General features: G+C 39.7%; 1 protein-coding gene across 2 annotated transcripts in view; it reads left to right on the plus strand.

Annotated features, from left to right (window-relative positions):
* The window catches only part of PRMT9 (protein arginine methyltransferase 9), a 28,676-nt gene that overhangs the window by 9,381 nt on the left and 614 nt on the right, over nt 1–18,681 (plus strand). Inside the window, exons 5-11 of one of the 2 annotated variants that reach the window (XM_031465121.2) lie at nt 1,010–1,112; nt 2,036–2,142; nt 5,310–5,502; nt 7,163–7,346; nt 9,073–9,790; nt 14,987–15,140; nt 18,489–18,611. In XM_031465121.2, the coding sequence (XP_031320981.1) occupies nt 1,010–1,112; nt 2,036–2,142; nt 5,310–5,502; nt 7,163–7,346; nt 9,073–9,790; nt 14,987–15,140; nt 18,489–18,611 (1,582 nt within the window). The remainder of the gene's footprint in view (nt 1–1,009; nt 1,113–2,035; nt 2,143–5,309; nt 5,503–7,162; nt 7,347–9,072; nt 9,791–14,986; nt 15,141–18,488; nt 18,612–18,681) is intronic. The other variant, XM_031465135.2, reaches the window with a different exon arrangement.

Consider the following 18,681-nt stretch of genomic DNA (forward strand, 5'->3'; position numbering starts at 1 on the left):
AGGAGCTGTTGACTTTGAATTAGAAGATACGGATTACAATATAGACTCTGTTAGTAATTTATTTTGATCTTACGCAAATCTAGAGACTTCAAGATGTTGGACTAGATGATTTGAGATACCTTCCATGTTCTAAATGTATGCAATCATAAATACTAACAGTTTTGTGTGTGTGTGTGTGTGTGTATAAAATACTGGTTGTTGGCCCTGTGGGGGATACCAAAATTGTCTCTGTCCTCAAGGCACCTACAATCTAGATAGGAGAATAAGGAATATTCATGAAACTTTTCCTTGTCTTCTAACTACACAAATGGATGGTACTGGCAGAAGGACTAAGGAAGTTCAGAGAAGGGAGAGTTTTTTGGTGTGTCTTTGAGTAAATTTTCCAGAAAGAGTGGACAGAAGATCAGAGCTCTGTGGCTTAGGCATTCGTGAACATTCACAGGTGTGGGTAAAGCAAGAGAAGTAACAGGAGAAGGACAGTTCCCGTGTGAGAGGTAAACACGGACGGTGAAGGGAGGGGAAGGATTGTGAGGAGCAGGCCTTCTCCCCTGCACTGGATGTTATTTGTAGATCAAGGAAAATTAGAACTGAGAAAGATTATTCATTTTGATAAATAGGAGTGTCTTTGCTGGTAGAGAGTATTTTTATAGGACCTTGAGGGTAGAAGTCCAATTACTCAGGATTAAGGAGGGGGGCTGGTAAAGGTAATGGATGTGACCCACTCGGAAGGATTCTGGCAATGAAAGAACATCTGAGGAGGCAGCAGGTCAGGTGAAGGTTGTGCACCGCCTTCTGTCCCCACCAAGAAGTTGCCAGTGGAGAAGAGAGGAGCCTCGGGAACATTAGAGTTCCTCAAGTTTCAAGAGTAGATATTAAAAATGAAATAAAATGTATTAGAAAATGGACTGTTTCTATAACATACTCTTCCTTTCTTCTCTCAGCTTTGACATCTTTTATACAAATAGCATGATATTTTACTTACATGTATCTTTAAAAAATCATTCTATAGAGTGTCCCTAGTTGTAACAGAAACTGTCGATGCAGGTTTATTTGGAGAAGGAATTGTGGAGAGTTTGATTCATGCATGGGAGCATTTACTTTTGCAGCCAAAGGTAAGCAGCATGAAAAGACTTAAATTTGATTAAGAATTCAGTATTCAGTAGATCATTTTTTGAGCCCTGAGCATAGTTGCAGGGCAGTATGAGATAACATCCCACTGTTGCAGTGCATGCTCTGTAGTTGGAAAGAAATCTGTGCAAAAAAAAACATTTAGTAACATAACGCAATGTATACTTGTGTGCCCAAATGGGGTTCAGAGGCAGAAAAATACTCCAGGAAGGGATTCGTGGGAACTGAGGTTACATTATGAAGGGGCTGACTCTGGAATTCTTGAGTAGGGTTGAGAAGGGGAAGTGCTTTCAATCTCACAGCCTTCATTGCTTGTATTTCTGGCAAATTATCAAAAGGGAATGTAGTGCTAACTGGCATGCTGTAGGTTTAAGGTACCACTTGGACCCAGGCTGCTGAAGGGACAGGACTGACTTGTGTAATTGCCAAGTTATATTTTGCATTGAAATCCTCTGCTGTGGCCCATAAGTTGTAGATTTGAATTATATAATATGTATTATGAATGAAAGGATTTTAACTTGCAGTAAGAATTCACTACTTACAGAAAATGATTTGGATTTAAAGTAGCTAATGAAAGGTTGGAAGAGCAGTTCATTTTTCAAGCAGGTAATGGTGATTTTGGCTTCTCAGTATAAGTCGGACCCAGTAGTCTTTTGTTGTAGGCAGGCTTAGAGAATTCTAGCTCCCCACCTCCCTCCCTCCCTTCCTATTTGTACTGTTAAAAAATATGTATGTTTATATATAGCAATGAAAATGAAAGAAACTTTTTAAAGAAAAAAAAAACTTGACCTGTGTATCCTTAACTGTCATTTTTGAAGTTTTTTCTCATAAATTTTCATAGCTTGCCATCATACACACATATTTTGACATAAATGTAACAATATAATTTTTATTGTTATGTTTTTAGACCAAAGGTGAAAATGGTAATTGTGAAAAATATGGGAAAGTTATACCGGCAAGCGCTGTCATATTTGGGATGGCAGTAGAATGTGCAGAGATAAGAAGACATCATAGGTGAGTGATTATTTAAAGAGTAAATGGTGAAACCTTGTCAGTTTAAGGTATAGACTGTAGTTCAAAGGTTATTTAATGGACATTTATTTGGATGAGCATTAGTAGTTTTCTGACCTTTAAATTCATGATGTTTATTTCAGTCAATTTTCTTTTTGCTTTTTTAAAACTTTCTTCAAAAATAGAACTCTAGGATTAAAATCAGCCTTCAGTTTTCTAGTGGAAAATTAATTTTGATACAACTTAATATCCTTTTGATATGTGATAGAGTCATGGGACAAATAATACATTCAGACTGACTTTAGATGAAAGTGAAATGAAAATTTCCAGTGTGAAAATAATTTTAGTTTTAATTTATTTCTCCCATTTTTCTCTTCTTAATAACTATTGACATAATATTTTGTGGTTGGGTGGGGTGAAATTTTAGGATCTTTATACCCTTGAGAGTTTGAGATTGATCAAATGTGATACAGATGAGAAAAAAGTGATACAGGTGACAAGTTTTTTTAGTTATAGAAGCTTCTTGGTTACATTTTTTTTCTTGAACATTAATGATTTTCTAAAATTTTGTTAAAATGTTGATCCATGTTTTGTTAGGACTTACTTTTAAATGTAACACATAAATACTTTAGGAAATACTGATGGGTAAAAGAAGAAAATAAAAGTCATCGTGACATACTCACTAGTAGATAACTACTGCTCATCTTCGTTGTATATTCTTCCTTACGCTTTGCTGTGCATGTGCCAGGGTGATGAGGGACAGTATTTGGTGATCGTAGGGACAGGCACCAACCAGACAGACAGCGGTCTCTGTCAGCAGATTGGCTGAATGAGAGTGGACTGGTTGGTTGTCAGCTCTGTGTAAGTATCAGTGTGTGTGTGGATAAATTTAATTTTGTTTCAGAAGGATCAGTGAATGTATTAGCTTTTTCTTTGTAAGCCTCTTCATGTTAATAGATTTGATTCGTGGATTTTTAAAAATCAGTTTCCTAGTGTTGCATGTAGTTCCCAGAGTTTAGAATTTTTAGGTTGCTTCTACTTTTCTACTTTTAAGAACAGGGGTAAGAATATATAATGGAGAAAAGGAGAAAAGACAGCCTGAAGTAGTGTGGGGAAAACCGGACAGCTACATGTAAAAGAATGAAATTAGGACATTCTCTAACACCATGTACAAAAATCAACTCAAAATGGACCAAAGACCTGAATGTAAAACTGGACACTATAAAACTCCTAGAGGAAAACATAGGCAGAACACTCTTTGACATAAATTGCAGCAGTATTTTTTTGGATCTGTCTCCTAAAGCAAAGGAATTAAAAAGCAAAAATAAACACATGGGCCCTAATTAAACATAAAAACTTTTGCACAGCAAAGGAAACCATCGACAAAACAAAGATAATGTACCAAATGGGGAAAAAATTTGCAAATGATTTGACTTATAAGGGGTTAATGTTCAACATATTTAAACAGCTCATACAACTCAATATCAAAAAACAAACGATAAAAACCACCCCCCCAAAAAACCTAGGAATCATATCACAATAAAAGTATTAAAAAAAATACAACCCAATTAAAAAATGGGCAGAAGAACTGAATAGACATTTTTCCAAAGAGGAAATGCAGATGGCCAGCAGGCACATGAAAAGATGCTCAACATCACATTCTTTTTGTTTCTATACCTTGTGACTTCTAATTTTGTTACTATTAAAATCATTAATAGTTCCATTTGATAATTCATCTTTTTAGAGTATGATAAAATAATTTCTAGGAGTAGACTATTTGAACTTCTGAAACCCTCTAAAAGCTGATTGCTGATAAATGAATGCCTGTGAATGAGATGAGGTTGGAGTATTTCCTTTTACAAAATGGTGTTGCTAGAATGCTCTTGAAGTGTTTTTCTTCACTGTAAACTTTTTTTGACATCAAACATTATAGCAAGTACACAAACCATACATTTATGGCTTGATGAATTTTCATGAAGTTGATTCACCTGTGTAACCAGTGCTCAGTTCAGTGTCCAGAATATTACCACCACCCCAGAAAGTCCCCAGGAAGAAACCCCTTTGAGTTAACAGTGCCCCGTGGTCCCCAGAATAGTCACTCCCCTGACTTCTAACACCATGGATAATTTTGCCCATTTGAATTTTGTACAAATGGAATCACACGGTATGAATTTTCTTATGCTTGCCTTCTTTTGTCCAGTAATCCTTGTTCTTGTGTGTAGTTCATTCTCATTGCTGTATATTAAGCCTCATTGTATGAATACACCACAATATATTCATCCAATTTGCTGTTGATGGGCATTTAGATTATATGCAATTTTGGGGGTATTGGAAATAGTACAGCTATAAACATTGTTGAACACTTTTTTCATGGTCGTGTGTTTAAATTTCTGTTGGCATGTTTGCAAAAATGCAAATGCCAGACCCCTTGAGGTTCCCATATTGAGAGTGAGTCTGGAATAGGCGTGTTCAGCCTAAATAGGAACTAGGAGAGCCTTCCGGAGTGGTCTTGTTAATTACACGCTCCCGCCGGTGGTGCCTGAGACGTAGTCTCAACAACACTTCCTTCCCCCATTCTGGTGGTTGTGTGGAATGGCTTTAACTTCATTTACCCTGGTGACCTTCCACATGCTTATTGGCATTTGCATATATTCTTTTGTGAAGTGTCTGTTTAAATCTTTTGCCCATTTTTGTGTTTCTTTTACTATGGTAATTAAAAAATGTATTTTGGATGTTTGACCTTTATTGAGTAGATGTATTACAAATCTCTTCTACTCAGTGGCTTGCTTTTTTACTTTCTTACTGGGGGTCTTTTGATGAGCAGAGCTTTTGCATTTTACTTTTTTTTTTTAATGGGATGGGGGAGGGAATTAGGCTTATTTATTTTTAATGGAGATGCTGGGGATTGAACCCAGGACCTCATGCATGCTAGGCACATACTTCACCACTGAGCTATACCCTCTCCCATAGAGTTCTTAATTTAACCTATTTATCACTTATTTTCCTTTATAGTTAGTCATTGTGTATGTAATTGTATTTAAGAAACTTTTACCTATGAAGTTTTATTTCATTTTTATGTTTATTTTTGCTGGTTCAGTATTAGATGGTGTTACTTAATTCTAAAAAAACAAACAAACAAACCCATCTTTCTCCCTTTACTCTCTCACCAGGGTGGGTGTTAAGGATGTTGCTGGGATCTGTTTGCCAACAAATGTGAAATTTCAGAGTCCAGCTTGTTCTTCTGTAGATGCCGAAGAAACAATTGAACCATATACAACCGAAAAGATGAGTCGAGTTCCTGGGGGATATTTAGCTTTGACAGAGTGCTTTGAAATTATGACAGTAGACTTCAACAATCTTCAGGTAAAAAAAAAAGGCTAAGTTACTATTTTTGAGCATTAAATTTCATGTATTTGTTTAAGATAATTAATACATAGAAGTCTTATTTTATGAGTTTGCATGGGGGTTCCAATAACTACATAAAGAAAATGATTAAACGGTAATCAGAATTCCCTCCTGAAATTATTTACTTACTTTAATACAGAGAAAAAAAAAAATCCTTGCAGCTTTTTAGGAATGTCCAATGTGCCTGGTACATTCACATGTGTTCTTAGGTCACTCTTACAACAGTTTTGCAATATAGTTACAATTATCCTTGTGCTGTACGGATGAAGGAAATGTTTACATATTTAATAACCCCCAGCTGTGAATGCGGGGGCAGGAGTTATAGCCTAGACCTTCCAACTTCTCTCTATGTCATACTTCCATTTCAGGTTAACAGTATTCCTTGAAATGAACAGTAATCAGATCTCTAGATGGTTTGTGTAGTATGGTGACCAGCCATCCTGGTCTGCCCGGAACTGAGAGGTTCCCTAGACAAAGGACTTTTAGTTTTAAAACTGAGACAGTCTTGGACAAATCAGGACAAGTTGATAACCACCCTAGTGTATCTGTGTGTGTGTGTGTGTGTGTGTGTGTGTGTGTGTTGGTGGGTGGTGGGAGGAGGATGTCCTGTACAAAGAAAGTGCCCAAGGAGATTGAGACAGGTTACAGAGAGTCCTTCCCTTCTGTGCTAAGTGTTCAAGTACACAGGGTTTTTAGATGAAACCTGCCTCGGGGCAGAAGACTTTGTGAGGGTCATTTTGGCCTAGGATCTTTATAATCTAATGAAAGCTTTCCTCTATTAACTGTTAACTAGGTTTTTCTTGAGCTGGTCTGGAACTAAATTCATACTTGGGCGTTGCTCACTAGGACTGAGTTTCAGGAGCGTTTCTTTGCTGATGTAACATTCCGATGGGGAACAGCTCCATCATAGCTGCCAAACACCCCAAAGCTGTCCTCCTCTAATTTTAAGCTTTTCTTATTTTGATTTTTCTTTGACACACACACACACCCCATCTTATTAAGGCTTTACTTTTAAAAGTAGTATCTCCCTGTTTAACACTTTCAAGTAAGACAGTAGAAAGGAAAAAGAAAAAGTATATTTCTACTTTCTTAAAATCTAGTTTAGGACCTTCTTTCCCGAGGTCACCAGTTTGAAATACATCGGTTTTTTTTTTTTTTAATTGAAGTACTGTCAGTTACAATGTGTTGATTTCTGGTGTACAGCGCAATGTCCCAGTCATGCTTGTACATACCTATATTCATTTACATATTTTTTGTCTGAAATATATCTTCAGACTTGCTTTTCTATTCTTCTACACACCACATGCACCCCCCCCCCACGCACACTTTTTTTTAGACAAAATAACCCCTATTGCTTTGCAATGCCTGCCTTCACTGAACAGTCTGTCATGGACTTCCTGCTACATCAGTTGTATGTATCTGCCTCAGTGTTTAAATAGCTGCAGGGTGTTCACCACGATGTATCAGACCTTCCCGGGTTATGGGTGTGCTGAGACATTGATCCCCTAAGGGTGCAGGGCAGGACTGAGAACTTACAGAAATGGAGAGTGATATGATACTGGGGCCTGTGTAAAATGAATGTGTAAAGTCATCTTATTTCTTTTACATTTTTTGTCAGGAATTAAAAAGTCTTGCAACTAGAAAACCTGATAAAATCAGTACTCCTGCTATTAAAGAAGGCGTGCTAGATGCTGTTGTGGTTTGGTTTGTGCTCCAGCTGGATGAGGAACACAGTTTATCCACAAGTCCTAGTGAGGAAACATGCTGGGAACAGGCTGTCTACCCCATACAAGATCTTGCAGGTATATCTTGTCTGATTTTTTTTTTGGTAGGGGGGGACTTGTTGTTTTAATCCTCTCAGCATTTGAGTCAGTGTCAAGAAAATTCAATTTGAATATGAAGTTTCCAGTCAGGGGAGATTGGTTAAATCATTGAGAGTTTTCTTTTTCTTTTTTAAAAGTAGCTTTAAATAATTAAGATATATAGTTAAGAGAGACTAAAACACAACTCTGCTGCAGGCCATTCAGAAATATCCATAATTAAATCATTTCTTCAGCTCTGAGTCCTCTGGTCATCAGCAGGTAAGAGAAATGCTAGTTCAGTTTCTATGGAACACAGTGGGAAGCTACCACTTGTAGTGCAGGAGTTCTCACCACTTACAGAATCAATGGCACCTGTGGATTCCCAGGTCGTGGAAATATGCACACTCAGATTAAGTACAACACTTTGCAGTTTTAGAGTTCATGAATCCATGGACTTACCTAGGGAAGTCCTTATTAAAGGTATTTTTTTGTAGAGATTTTTTTTTTACCAGCAATTTGGTGGGTATCGGTATAGTTAGAGCAGTTGTATTCCATAGACAAAGTCCATCGCTTTTTTCACACTGGAAGGCAATACATTTTTACTTCTGTGTGGCCTCCTAGTCAAGGATCTGATCTGGCAAGGTCACTGTGTCATGGAATCCATGTAGTGTTGTGGCTAGGATGGTTTTTGGAGTCAGTCAGGTAGATGTGAATTTGGATCTTGGCTACTTCCTGACTCCCTGGCCAGCCTTGCTGGTTATTTCTTAGAGCTTCTGTTATGTGAGGGATAAAAATGGGATGACGCTGGCTAACCTTGCGAGACTGCTGCAGGAGTTACTAGACATACTGGATGTACAGTGCCTACCACAGTGACCAGCCCTCAATAAGTAGCATTTTAAAAGTTGTGCTCATTTATTCTAACTCTCTTACAGTAATTTAGATGGTACTTTTTTTTTTAAATCCTTCTTAGGGATGAGACATTTAAAATGTGTAAACAAGAATAACATGCATTTTCAACTGGTTCTAAGGCTGATAAGAAGGAATTGCAATCACACATTTGCACTTTAAAGTTTTGCCACATGTGGAAGCTCATGGATAAGACCATGATATATAGTCTTCATTGTAGGCCTTAGTCCTTCCTTATATTTTCAAATGTCTCGACATGTAAGAATGTCTAAATACTTACAGTTAAGAAATATTACTGATAAGATTCTATTGAACGCTGCCTTGTTCTTTTGGAAATTTCTCTTAGAGAAAAGAGTGTCCCTTTAAGCTAAAGCGAGGTTTGGTATTGAGCCCTGAACTGCAGCTGTCTTTGTTACTGCTGGCTTCATTACCAAAGACCGGGAGTCCCCTGTAGTCCTCCCCCTGCCTTGCAGTTTGGGGACGTGGTGATGCCTAGTGGTTACAGTAAAAGCGCTATGCCCCTGACAGTTAAAGGTCCAGTAACAAGCTCTTGAATCTTTGCATTGTGCTATAAATTAATTGGATCTTCAAACTTCAGTTTTTCCCTAAGTAAAGCTGGAGGGATTTTCCTAGTTTGTTTTTTTTTTAATAGGAAATGAAGAGATTAATTCCACTTAATTCTATTAAATCAATAGATTACTCTTTCCTGTAGTGGTTTAAAAAATGGGGGGTGGGAACAGAGTTCTTTGTGTCATTCTCAGGCTTATAAACACTCATATTCATCAGTTGCAATTTTTTTCTTTTTTCCTGCGTTATGAAGACTACTGGATAAAGCCTGGGGACCAGGTGATGATGGAAGTGTCTTGTCAAGATTGTTACTTAAGAATCCAGGGTATCAGTGTCTTCAATTCTGAACACGAAATGGATGTTGGGAAAAGTTTCACCAAGAATGAAGACTTGCTCTGTGTAGGAAACGAGGCTGAACTCTGTAGTGCCCTGGCTAACCTTCAGACCAGTAAACCGGATGCTGGGGAGCAGACATGTGTGTTGGAATCCACAGAAATCGCTTTGCTTAATAACGCCCCGTATCACGAAGGCTTTAAAATGGCAATGAGGAAAGTGCTGTCTTCGCTGACTCCGGAGAAAGTGGGTCAGGCCATGGACGCTCAGTGTCAGAGGAAGGGGATGAGCTGTGGCAGTGGACAGAGTGGCTCAGAACAGAGCGTCCCTGAACCTTTCTATGTGTTGGACGTGTCGGAGGGCTTCTCCATTCTGCCTGTGATGGCCGGCATGCTTGGGCAGGTCAGGCCTTACAGCTCTGTGGAGAAGGAGCAGCACCGCACCGCCCTGGACCTCATATCTGACGCCAGTCACTTTCCTAGAGAAACACTTGAGTTTTGGCTGAGACACGTGGAAGATGAGTCTGCGGTGTTGCAAAGGCCAAAGTCAGACAAGTTGTGGAGCATAATTATATTGGATGTCATCGAGCCGTCTGGGCTCATTCAGCAGGAGATAATGGAGAAAGCTGCAATATCCAGGTAAAACACACAATACGACCCTTGGTTTATTTGAGCTCAGACTTCCTGTAAATTCTTTTAGTTCCTTAACGGCATAACTATACAAATGAGTCGGGAGCATCGTCTGTTTCTCGGCGTTGCTTTTAGGACCTGTGACTTCCTGTTTTTCTCTTTCTGTGCATGTCATTACTGATTTTTCTTTCCCTAAAGGAACCCCCTGCACTGTAGGTGTGACGAGAGCCTGCTTTACGATTGAACTGTCTATGTGTAAAATAGGGAATTCAGTAGAGAGCTATAAGACCAGATAAGAAGACGGTGAGGGTAAATCAGGAAAAATCAAATTTCATCTTTATGATCTAAGAAACACCAATAAAAAACATACAGTATGCACTTGATGGTGTATTGGGAGAGCGGAGTGCTTCTTAGGAACAAGTCCCGATTCTTTAAGGTCTTAGAATCTTTATTTTTGTACAGTTCTGTCCCTAAGGTATTTCTCCTTCAGTTCAGGTTGCTGGAGGTAAACTTGACCCTAATATTTAATTACTGAAAGCAGATTTGGCTAAGCTTTAGAATCTTTCAGTTGTGCTGCTCAGATCTGAAAAGATGACAGTATTTAACATTTGGGGGCCCAAATTTAAGTAAAACGGGTTTATAAATTTACAATTTTGTAGTATATGAACAGGGATTGTTTTGTAGTATAGGAACAGTGGTGGGAATGCAGACCAACTGCAATAGCAAAAGGCAAATTGTCCAGGAAAAAAAGCATTTGCTTGTATAGTTAATTAGATTTTAGGTTTCATGTGCATTTTCTTTCGTCAACCACACTTACCTTTTCTTATGGAGTAACTAGTAAAAATCACTGCCCTTTTTCTTTTCCCTTTAAAACAATCTTGTACATACAAATTATGGGGATATAGAAGTCTGATGTAAATAAACACACACACACTCTCCCTCACTCACTGTCTCTCTTAAAATTTTAAACGGATGTACTTGACAGAGTATAGAACAAGGAGCTGAAAGGGTTTGACTCTAGTCTCAGATTTGCCGCTGAATTCCTGAAATAGTAAAATTTGCTATAGGTCATTTAAATCTCTCTCCTCAGTATTCCTCACCTGTAAAATGAGGGATACTGGATTAGATGCCTTTGAAGGCATTTCAGCTCTACACATTACTGACACAAATGAGCTTTGACTTATTTGGTATAATCACCTTGAAAAGATGTACACTTTAACTAATGGTTTATTATTTTATTTTCAGGTTTAATTCTTTTTCTGATTTTTTTTTGTGGTAAAATGCATATGTGAAATTTTTCATCTTAACCATCTTTAAGGGTACAGTTCAGTGGTATTAAATACTCTCATAATGTTGTGAACCATTACCTCCAGCCATCCCCTTAACTCTCTTCATATTGTAAAACTGGAAGTTTGTGCCCATTAAACAATAATTGTTCCCGCAGCCTCCCCCGAGCTGCTGGCAACCACCATTGTATTCTCTGCTTCTGTGAGTTTGCCTGCTGTGCTTCATGTGACTGCAACCATACAGGATTTGTTTGTGTGTGTGTTACTGTCTTATTTCACTCAGCATATATCCTCCAGGTTCATCCACGTTGTAGAATGCCAGAATTTCCTTCCTTTTTAAGGTGGGATGATATTCCAGTGTATGTAATATCACATTCTGCTTACCCATCCACTGATGTACTCTTGGGTTGCCTCCACGTTTTAGCTGTTGTGAATGGTAATAATGAGCATGGGTGTGCCAGCATCTTTTGAGATCCTGCTTTCACGTCTTATGGGTATATACCCAGAAGTGGAATTGCTGGATCATATGGTAATTCTATTTTTGATTTTTTGAGAAACTGCCCTTCTGTCTTCCACAGCAGCTGTACCATTTTACATCCCCACCAGCAGTGCACAAGGCTTCCAGTTTCTCTGAATCCTTGCCAACACTTGTTTTTGTACTTTTGGTAGTAGCCACCCTAATGGGTGTGAGGTGGTTATCTCATTATTGCTTTAATATGCGTTTCTCTTATGATTAGTAATGTTGAGCATCTTTTTATATGCTTGTGGGTCATCTGTGTATCTTTGGAGAATTATCTATTCAAGTGCATTGCCCATTTAAAAATTTTTTTAAATTATTGTTGTCGAGTTATAGGAGTTCCTTGTGTATCCTGGATATTAACCTCTTACGAGATACAAGATTTGCACATGTTTCCCCCCGTTCCATAGGTTGCCTTTTCATTCTGTTGATTGTGTTTTTTGATACACAGAAATTTTAAAATTTGACGTAGTCCCATTGGTGTATTTTTGCTCTTGGTTCTTTCTTCTGTATGGTCAAATCTGCTGTTGAATGCCTCTAGTGAACTTTTGAGTTCATTTATTCTTTAGCTCAGAATATCTGTTCGGTTCTTCAGTTTCCATCTCTTTGTTCATATTATCATTTTTATTAATGCATCATTTTCCTGATTTCATTTTTCATGCATCCTATGAGTTATTTTAAATTCTCTGTAACTTGTAGATCTGTGTTTCTTCAGGGTCCGTTTCTGGAGATTTGTTGCTTTGATTGGGCCATGTTTTCCTGTTTCTTTGTATGCCTTGTTATCTTTAAGAGGACTTGGACTTAAAAAAAGTCTTCTGGCTCTGTGTGGAGAGGACCTTTACCATTCTGCCTGCCTAGAGATTCTGGAGACCTCTCAAGCTTTTTCTGGGGGTGCGTCTTCTCTGGGCTTATGTGTCACCTCTTAGTGAAGAGGTTTGCCTGTTTCTCCTCAGGGGTCCTCCTGGTGTCTGTCTGAAGTACTGCAGCTTCTTCGGTGCTGTAGCAGGTCATGGTGCTAGAGCTCCCCCTGATGTCTGTCTATGGTACTGCAGATTCTCTAGTGCTTGAACAAGCCAAGTGGTCTCCTGTTATAAGGGGTCCCCAGCCATTCCTGTCACCACTTACATTCAGCCAAGGCTAGTCCCTTCGGCAGCCCCCTGAAAATGTTGGAACGTTGGATGTAAGTCCTCTTTTCTCTTTCCCTCCCCAAGGAGAAGCTGGGAGTTAGAAGTTTTCTTCTGATTGTACCATGCTATGCCTGGAGGAGGGACCATGGCAAGGACATGCCACAAATTTTCTACCATCTTTTCTGCCATGCGATTCTGTTTCGCTGTGTGCTGGCCTCACTTAGGACTTCTAGTAACTATGTTGAATGGAAGTGGTGAAAACAGGCATCCTCGTCTTGTTCCTGATCTTAGAGGAAAAGCTTTCTTTCAGACAGCCACATTTTACTTAAATGGAACCTTGTAAAGGACTTTTTATTTTTTCAAAAAACTTTTATTAATTTATTTTGGGGGAGGATATTTGGTTTATTTATTTATTTTTAGAGGAGGTACTGGGGATTGAACTGAGGCCCTCGTGCATGCTAAGCACGCACTCTACTACTTGGGCTGTACCCTCCCCCTAGTAAAGGATTCTTTTTAAAAGCAGTTGATTGTAAAAACAATTTATCAGACAGTATGTACTTTCTGAGTGATTAGTTGTATTAGTGGGAAACATCTTACATAAACTATCTGCAGTTCCCCTTCCCAGTGTTCTCGGGGGGTCCTACTGGCAGTTTGGGGGACAGTTTTTTTGAGGGGTGAGTTGGGGACAGTTATTATGTACGACTGCCCTGTGTGTTGCAGGATGTTCAGTATCTCTGGGAACTAAATGCTAGAAGCACCCATTCATTGCTCTAACCAGTTTTCTTCCCACCTTTGCAAACACCCCCCAAGCAACAGTGCAGACCCAGGGCTCCCCTCCTTCAGCCTTCAGGCTATCGCGCGGTCCCCTCACCAGGTACTCTTGGGTGTGTACGCTTGCTTTGATTCTGGGGCCAGAGGTATGCAGTTACTCTCGCCCAGGCCTCTAATTTTGATCTTTAGCCTCTAACAGCGGGGAGGCTTCATGACTGGTGAAAGAAGATGAAGTTCGGGGCTGAGAGAATAGATTATATTTGGGATAAGGATACAGGGCATCTGTTTCACTGGATACCAACCTTCCCAAAAAAAAAGGTAGGGAAAAATGAGCCATTTTACAAACTTAAGTATTAACTCTCTAGTTACCTTTGCAGTTGTTGTTTTAAAATGTGCGTTCTTAAGCTTTATTTAGTCATACTATATTAAAATACAGGAGAAAGTTTAAAAGCTTTTTTTTTTTCATTTAAAACCATTTAGAAACACTTTGTTGGACCACGAGGAAACAGTGAAGAGTGTCTTCAGAATTTTTGCCATCTATGGTTCGACTTTTGAGGTGGAACATATTTTTTTATTTCTGGAGGCACAGATGGTTCCGAAATTATTTGGCTTTGCACAGGATTCCATTGAGGAGTCTGGCAGCTGCACTGGTGTCAGTGACAACAGAACACTCAGTGTCAGGAAAGCCAAGTGGAGTTTCAAGGCAGTTACTGTTTTATCTACACATAACTAAGAAGCATTCCTGTTAGCGACAGTAACATTGAGTTAGGAAGGGTTTGTACAGATTTTAAAGTAGCGTGAACGTGGCCTTTTAAAATAATTTTCATACTTGCTTTTGACTAGTATTTATCTCTGGCTTGGTGGTTAGTACTTGGTGCAGCCTTTTCTGACTTTCTAGGGTTCAGCAGATGTATTTTGGACATTCTGTTTAGCCCAGGTTTTTAGTTACCCCATAAATGCTTGATGGTCTTGCCTGCCGCCCTCCCTCTCCCCCATAGGTTTTACGGTGAGAAGCTTGGCTTTATTAACCTGTGTGCCTTTCTGTCTCTGATTTCATAGACTGCTACCCTCTTGTGGCTGTTTGAGGGTGGAGGGAATTAGTCAAGCAACATAAAGCTCTGTGGCTTGTCTCTCAAATTTGAGACTTCGTGATCTTAAGAAAAATTAGATCTGGTTTCATTGAAACGGATCACAAATAGCAAATAACTTCATTTGTTTAGAAAATTTAGTAAAATGACTTGTGAATATCCTTTTCCTAATCAAACTTTCACCCACTAGTTTTAATAGCCATTGATGACTCTTCCTGAATCTAGAAGCTTCTATCCCTCCAGCTGACTGGTTGCTTTGCAGGCAGTTTGCCATTCTGAACCACTGGCTGGCTACCAGCCTAAAGTCCTTTAGACGATGCAGAATCTGTAGCTCCACAGTTAGTCATGGTTCAGGTATTGGTACTTATGAAATGTGGGGAATCAAGATGCTTTTTAAAGCGTTTTCTTCCCTCTAGGTGTTTGTTGCAGTCTGGGGGCAAGATCTTTCCCCAGTACGTGCTGATGTTTGGGCTGCTTGTGGAATCACAGACGCTGGTGGAGGAGAGTGCTGTGCAAGGAACGGAACGGACTCTTGGATTAAATATAGCGCCTTTCATTAACCAGTTTCAGGTACGTGTTTAGAAGAGAAGTTCTACTAGGTGGCTATTACGATCTCCCTTATCCTCTCTCTGTAATTTTATAGTCACTGTGTTTAGTTGGATTAGGATGGTAATCAGTCTTCTAGAGCAAAGGAACTTATTACTGGTAAAAATCAACCTAGGGGTAGGTGTAGCCATGGAATTCTGTTGTTCCTGCTGACAAAAGTCAATAGATATTGCTCTGCACTATCTATAAATGAAATGAAAAACAGGCTGCTGGGTTTAGTCTTAGGAACAAGTGTGCTGCTTGTCTAAAAAAGCAGCAGCCAGAAAACCTTTATTCTAAACATGAACCCCTAATTACAGTGAGACTTCAGGCTGGCAGGTGTGAGCCCCTGACATCTCGTCTCGGCAGTCAGACTGCAGGCAGCAGGAATGTAGGCGCCTCGGAGACTGGAGCTCAAGGAGGAGGCGTTAGTTGCTGTCTGGGAAAGAAGGATTTAGTGCTGGCAGAGGTGCTAGTAGCAGAATTAATTTGTGAGTTAAAATTGTGGGAGTGGGTGGAATGTCTAGGGAAGCGGTTTGGGGCTGGAAGTAGGTGGGACGCTGCTGTGGGTGGTGGGATGCTGAGTACTGAACTGCAGGAGTGATAGCTGAGCCTTTTACCTAAAAGCTGCAGGCAGTAAGCTCCTGAACGTGCATTGTCAGCTCTTCCACGAACAGTACTTGCTCAACAAATATAACTTTGTTGAGGAAATGATTTTTTTCAGGGCAGGCTGAGGTTTTAGAGTTTGTTTAATCTCAGTTTTGTGGAGAGTTTAACAAAGAAAACACACCAATCAGAAGACAGAGAAGTTTAAACTATTTGTGTGGTCCAGAAACACCACCATCTCCTGTCTTCTAGCTTATTCTCTCTTGGTCCTGATGTGAACAATTTTGGATTCCATCAGAGTCTATGATATTTTGATCCTGCTGTCTCTTCACTCATATCCTCCTTACAGCTTATATTCCATGGTCTGTATATTTTTCATATGTCCCTTCTCTTCCATTTTTCTGTTGGGTGGGGGAAATCCCAGCTTGGTTGAATTCTACTTTCTGCCTTCTCTGCACCAGCACCCCTACAGCTGAATATGCTGACTGGTCTCACTTCCACTTATGACTACTCATCTCAAGAGGCTCCATGAACCTGCTTGGCAGTTTTACCCCTCCAAGTCCACTCACCCATTTTCTGAGATGATATTGTCTCCTCTCTAATGTGGTGATTATCTGACTATTACACTGACAACTGAGTGAACCAATGAAACAAAATGAGAGGCTGTTTAAAAAAAAAAAAAAGCTATACAGAAAACAGCAGACATGTATTAGTTCATTCAACAAATGTCTACTATATGTGCTTTTAGGTTTTGGGAATATAGTGAGGAAACTAAAGAGGTAAGTTCCTGCACTCTTGGACCTAGCATTCAAACAGACAATAAAGAAACAAGAAATAGACAAAGGAGTAGAAAGATTAGTGTGACAGATGGTGAGAAGTGAGGAGGTTAGAGGAGACTGGGAATTGGAGGTACGGGGTAGTCTCTTATTCGGGGAATGCCTACGGAAAGGACGCCTGGATGAGTGCTACTTAAGCAGAGACCTGAGAGAAATAAGGAAGCACACCATGTCCAAGTCAAAGGCTCACCAAATGCAATGACCTGAGGCAAAAGCATGATTGGAGTATTTGAAACAGCAACAAGAAACCATGAGGGAGGCTCAGGTGAAGGATACAATCAGAAAGGCATTAGGAGCCAGGTCTCGCAGAGCTTTTTGGTCATGGTGAACGTTCTGGCTTTTACTCTGAACGGGGTGGAAAACAATTGGATGGTATTGAACAGAGGAGTGATGAGGTGTGCCTTGTTTTAAAAGGATTACTGTGGTTGGTGTGTTAGGAGTGGACCACTGTGGAGAGCAGGCGTGGGCCTAAGACCATTGCAGTAACCCAGCAAAGAGGTGGTGGTGGCTTCGACTAGAGTGGTAGCAAGGCAGGTGGTGCAAAGTGGTAGGCTGTAGGTATATTTTGAAGGCAGGTTTTGCTGGATTGGATGTAGTCTGTGAGAAAGCGCCTGGAACATGGTTCCCATTTACTGATGTGGGCGAAATAGGAGGATCAGGTTGTGCTTCATTTTTATGGGGTCATTAAGCAGTTGGATAAGAATTCAGATAAACAGCTAGAGATAGAATTTGATGGTGAGATTTAGTAGATGACATTTAAAGCCGTAAGACTGGGATGGAATCACCTTGGGGATGTGTAGAAAGAGAACAGGGCTGAGAACTAAATTCTAAAGAACTCAACAAGGTTATGAGCTCTAGATGGGAAATCTAAGAAGGGATTAGCAAAGATGACAGGAGTGGCCAGTAGGCTAAGTTGAGAAACAAGTGAGGACAGACTATGAGGGAAGGTGCAGCTGTGTGGGGATAGAGTGCAGGTGATGAGAGGGCAGAGGACTCGAGGGCTGTTCTTCTGGTGACTGATGCAAATAGGGCTACAGGGCAGGAATCCCGGGGAATGGCAGGGACTCACTGTGAGTTTTTATGGGGTGGGAGACAGGTGGATCCCTTCAAGGATGCCCAGGGAGAGGTTCATGTGTCTGTGTCCTTTTTACCATGAACAGCTGCTCTCTAATAATTTATTCAAAGGCAAGAGGGTACTTTTTCAACAGTAGTTTCCTTTCTATTTCAAACAAGGAGGCTAAGTTTTTAGTAGGAAGGTTCCATTGCTGCTGAAATGGATCCAACACCTTATAGCAGTGGTTCTCAACCCTGTCTGCACTCTCAGAACTACCGATAGCTGGATCCCAGCTCCAGTCAGTCTGAGGTGTGGCCTGAGCTGTTAGGGCTTTTTAAAAGCTCTTTGGGAGATTTTAATTTGCAGTTGAAACTGAGAACGACTGCCTTTTAGATACAAAAATTACTTTCAAAGTGAAGTCCACTATTAGTTGTTTGGTTGCACTTGACATACTTTCTCAAGCAATTCAGTAATTAATGTTGTATTATTTGCTTATTGGTTCATCTTTCACACATAAGCACATCTTTGGCTTAAAATTTTTGGAGCTGTTTGGCTAAATAAAAATTTAACCTGCTGTTACCCAAGTGCAGAATCTATTGATAATTGAAACCACGGAATATTATTTAACCAGTGTAAAACCTTGGTTTGTTCATGCTCATAAAACTGGAATCATGAAGGTCCTTATGCCTTAATAAGGTTGATGTGGGAATTAAATTAAATGAGGTAATAAATATGAAAAGCACTGTATCATATTGAGCCAAGTACAAAGCAGGAAACTTAATGAGACTCGGTCACAAAAAGAATTGAGTAAAAGTGAAAACCGTATACTTTCTTTAGGTCCCTATACGTGTATTTCTGGACCTGTCCTCACTGCCCTGTGTACCTTTAAGTGAGCCAGTGGAACTGCTAAGACTAGACCTAATGACGCCGTATTTGAACACCGCTAACAGAGAAGTAAAGGTAACGTAAAATGATTATTCCTGTCGTTCCAGACTTATCTTAAACTAGGTAGTACTTTAGATACATGAAA

The sequence above is a fragment of the Camelus dromedarius genome, chromosome 1 (genome assembly GCF_036321535.1).
Source record: "Camelus dromedarius isolate mCamDro1 chromosome 1, mCamDro1.pat, whole genome shotgun sequence".
Taxonomy (NCBI): domain Eukaryota; kingdom Metazoa; phylum Chordata; class Mammalia; order Artiodactyla; family Camelidae; genus Camelus; species Camelus dromedarius.